This window comes from Nicotiana attenuata, unplaced genomic scaffold, assembly GCF_001879085.1.
Source record: "Nicotiana attenuata strain UT unplaced genomic scaffold, NIATTr2, whole genome shotgun sequence".
NCBI lineage: Eukaryota > Viridiplantae > Streptophyta > Magnoliopsida > Solanales > Solanaceae > Nicotiana > Nicotiana attenuata.
In genome coordinates this window covers 85,756-86,747 of record NW_017673020.1, presented here as the reverse complement: position 1 = coordinate 86,747, position 992 = coordinate 85,756, and the positions used below count along the sequence as shown (strand labels likewise).

At 30.1% G+C, this 992-nt stretch overlaps 1 protein-coding gene across 1 annotated transcript in view; it reads left to right on the top strand.

The window, feature by feature from the left end:
- Nucleotides 1-742, top strand: part of LOC109215210 — a gene marked incomplete in the record, with an annotated part of 2,577 nt that extends 1,835 nt beyond the window's left edge. The window contains 2 exon segments of the mRNA XM_019379231.1: nt 219-342; nt 570-742. Coding sequence (XP_019234776.1) covers nt 219-342; nt 570-681 — 236 coding nt within the window.
- Nucleotides 743-992: the final 250 nt, after the last annotated feature.

Here is a 992-nt window from a genome sequence, read left to right as displayed (position 1 = left end):
TCAACTGTAGTTTTTCTCGTTTTTAGTTAGGGAATTCACTTGATGTATATTGGATTCACAGGAGCATATTGCATTTTCTTGAATTAAGTGCGAGAATAAATATTTGTCTGCACACGCTAGAATTTTCTTTTGATGCCATTGACTTGATTATTATTTTAGCAGATCCCAATTTATTTGCTTCTGAATTAGTGTATTAACCTCTGCATTCTATATAATAGGACTTTATGATACTGTATTTGCCGTTGACCATGACAAAGAGAGAGCACAACAGTGTGGTCTTGAACCAAATGGATTCAGCTTTGATGGAGCTGATGCTGTCGGAGTTGATTATGCTCTGAATAGGCAAGTATATTTTCTTTTTTCATTTAAGGTCTTTTAGTCTTTGCATTTTTAGCTATGTTGCTCCGACATGCAATTCATGTATTGCATGGTTACTCATTATTCATTTTTTTTATGTGACTGAAAAATATATAAAACATGGTGCTACTAAATGTTATCCTAGTATTTGTTCTTCTTGACAAAAGATCAAAGTTTAATTTCTATCTAAGTATAATTTTTTTTATGTGTAGGATAATATGGGTGATGCTACTGGAAATGGTGGCGGAATGTCAATTTGATCTTAATGTGAATGCGAAGAATTATTGGATAATTAGGATGTCTAATATTCATGGTACTATATGAATATACTCACTTTTGTAAAGTTTATTGTTAATGGGCATTTTGATTCATTGTTTTGTTAGTATGTGTATTCATTTGAATTATTATTTTTTGGTACTTATTAGCTAATTTAGTTCTTTATATCATCAAATATGTGATAATAATGCATATGCTTGAAATAATTGTAATTACAGGATATTATGCAAAATGTAAATTTATAAAAAGGATTTAAAATATAAATTGTATACTCTAGCCAATTTGCCACGCTTTAAAAGTGTTACCATATGTTTGTACGCCATGTTTTGTAAGTGTTCCTTTAGAGCCACGCTTAACAA